Source organism: Opisthorchis viverrini (assembly GCF_000715545.1).
Source record: "Opisthorchis viverrini unplaced genomic scaffold scaffold26356, whole genome shotgun sequence".
Lineage (NCBI taxonomy): Eukaryota > Metazoa > Platyhelminthes > Trematoda > Opisthorchiida > Opisthorchiidae > Opisthorchis > Opisthorchis viverrini.
In genome coordinates, this window is record NW_008769406.1 from 1 (window position 1) to 409 (window position 409).

The 409-nt window shown below is 46.5% G+C and overlaps 1 protein-coding gene across 1 annotated transcript; it reads left to right on the forward strand.

Annotated features, from left to right (window-relative positions):
• Positions 1 to 28: 28 nt before the first annotated feature.
• Positions 29 to 241, forward strand: T265_16328 (hypothetical protein; the record flags this gene model as incomplete). The annotated part of the gene is made up of 1 exon (XM_009179936.1): positions 29 to 241. A coding segment is annotated over one exon (213 nt), but the record flags the coding sequence as incomplete, so codon positions are not given.
• Between the last annotated feature and the right edge of the window lie 168 nt (positions 242 to 409).

Sequence of the window (409 nt, forward strand, 5' to 3'; positions counted from 1 at the left end):
GAGAAATTTCACTGTTCAACTCTATGAAATGCAACGCGTACACCCGGAAACCTTGGGACCAGAAATCAAACACATCTATCTGGTTTCTAACGACGGTCCGTCTCCCATCGAAAACCTCTGGGTCAATGTTTCGCTCCCAATCCAGACATCAGAAGGTGAACGACTAGGCTACATCCTGGATCGGGTCAGATACCACGCTGAAGATGGTGGACCTCCATTGATAGCAGCCACAGAACCGGAAGTGAGTTAAGCGAATTGGCAGTGTGTCATGAAGAGCGTGCTCCACCTTCACCTCTTTTCAACCACTTCACTCATTCTCACAAAGAAATAGTCGGGAAAAACGATTGAAATGCACCCGAGGGTAGTAATAACTGGAAATGAACAAGCCTTAGACCAATACTCTCATTTG